General features: G+C 42.9%; 1 protein-coding gene across 1 annotated transcript in view; it reads right to left on the bottom strand.

Moving 5' to 3' along the window:
• LOC126982593 (facilitated trehalose transporter Tret1-like) overlaps positions 1-1,268 on the bottom strand; it is a 3,642-nt gene extending 2,374 nt beyond the window's left edge. Inside the window, exons 1-3 of the mRNA XM_050834767.1 lie at positions 986-1,268; positions 679-829; positions 123-285 (exon numbers count right to left, since the gene is read on the bottom strand). Coding sequence (XP_050690724.1) covers positions 123-285; positions 679-829; positions 986-1,075 — 404 coding nt within the window. The 5' untranslated portion in view covers positions 1,076-1,268. The remainder of the gene's footprint in view (positions 1-122; positions 286-678; positions 830-985) is intronic.
• Positions 1,269-1,493: the final 225 nt, after the last annotated feature.

The raw sequence follows: 1,493 nt of genomic DNA, 5'->3' as shown, positions 1-1,493 counted from the left end.
ATTTCTTCATGCAACTTTCAAATATTTTCATGTGCACTTAATCGAGAATTAATGATATATAGAATATAGCTGTTATAAGCATGTCGTTTACCTTCCATTTACTTGCGCTATGCATCACTCACCTGCCGAACAGCAGCATGGGCGTGTTGATTGCCAAGCCCAGGGTAATCCAGCCCAGCAGGCCTGGCATCACCGACACCATTAGGGACTTCTTGCGACCAATCTTCCGGACGAGCCAGCCAGACAAAAGCAAACCGAACACGCTGCCGACGCTTATGAGACTGTCTGTGCGGGAAGACAGCCATTAGGGGCTGACCTTCAGCATTTCACGAGTTTTTTTTTTAAGTATATATGCTCTTAGCTGAAAATATTAAAAAAAAAATCACCTAGACCACTGCAAGTCAGATTTAGACATCCACTAAATACTAGAACTGGCATCGTTAGAATTATAGAAGTTTATGAGACTCAACCTTCAATTGAGCAAATAATTTTTATTGTTTCCATATATTGCTAGTCTTTACAAACCACCTAGAGTTGCATATTTATCAAAATTCTCAAATAATTTCGAGTAATACAGTCTATTAACAAATGCACAACTTACAGAAGAGACCACAAAGCCTAGCGCAATTATCAAGCATGAGCGAGAGACGTAAGCCTAAGATACCGCTAACCACGTACTTAGCATATCGAACTCCCATTCATCGATGTGCAACTCTGTGTCGAATAGTGTGGTGTTGTCGGTGGCGAGGTGGGCCTTAAATACGTTGGGCCACGTCAAGGTCATGCCCATAAACACGTAGCATAACGAGCCCAAGAACACCATGAAGATCTGTGGAGGGTAGTACTTAGAATACGCAACCCCACCCCTTAGACACACACACACACACACACACACACACACACACACACACACACACACGAACGCACGCACGCATGCACGCGCGCGCGCACACACACACACAAAAAAAAAAATGCTGTGGCTCACCTGTTTGGCGTAGCGACACATCTTTTCTCCACGAGGCTCTGTGTCTTTCATGGCCGCCTTCTGCGCATGAAGGATTGCGTCGGTCTCCATCTGTTAACAAGGTGTTCGTTGGTTTTGAGCTTTGGCAAATTGGCATTTTCTATATGCTTAGTAAGGGCAAGTAGAACTGCAAGTTACAGACAATCCATTCCCTAATAACACCCCTTATAATCTTATATCTCACTTTTAATTAAACCAGAATGACATTTGAATAGAAAATGTAATTTCCTACCTTGCAGTGCATAGATCACACAAAAAATATAACCTTGGCAGAATCAGTTATTTTTGCAGTTGCCTAAGAGGAATAGTTTAATCACAGTATTGGAAGTAAGAACATAAGAACGTAAGGAGTCTGCAAGAGACCGGTTGGCCTATACAAGGCAGCTCCTGTACACTCAACCCCACCTTACCTCACCATCCATGGCTTTATCTAACCTCTTCTTGAATGTATCTACGGTATTGGCACCCA

Source organism: Eriocheir sinensis, chromosome 51 (genome assembly GCF_024679095.1).
Source record: "Eriocheir sinensis breed Jianghai 21 chromosome 51, ASM2467909v1, whole genome shotgun sequence".
Taxonomy (NCBI): Eukaryota; Metazoa; Arthropoda; class Malacostraca; order Decapoda; family Varunidae; genus Eriocheir; species Eriocheir sinensis.
The sequence above is the reverse complement of the archived record's forward strand: the minus strand, read 5'-3'. Positions and strand labels throughout refer to the sequence as shown.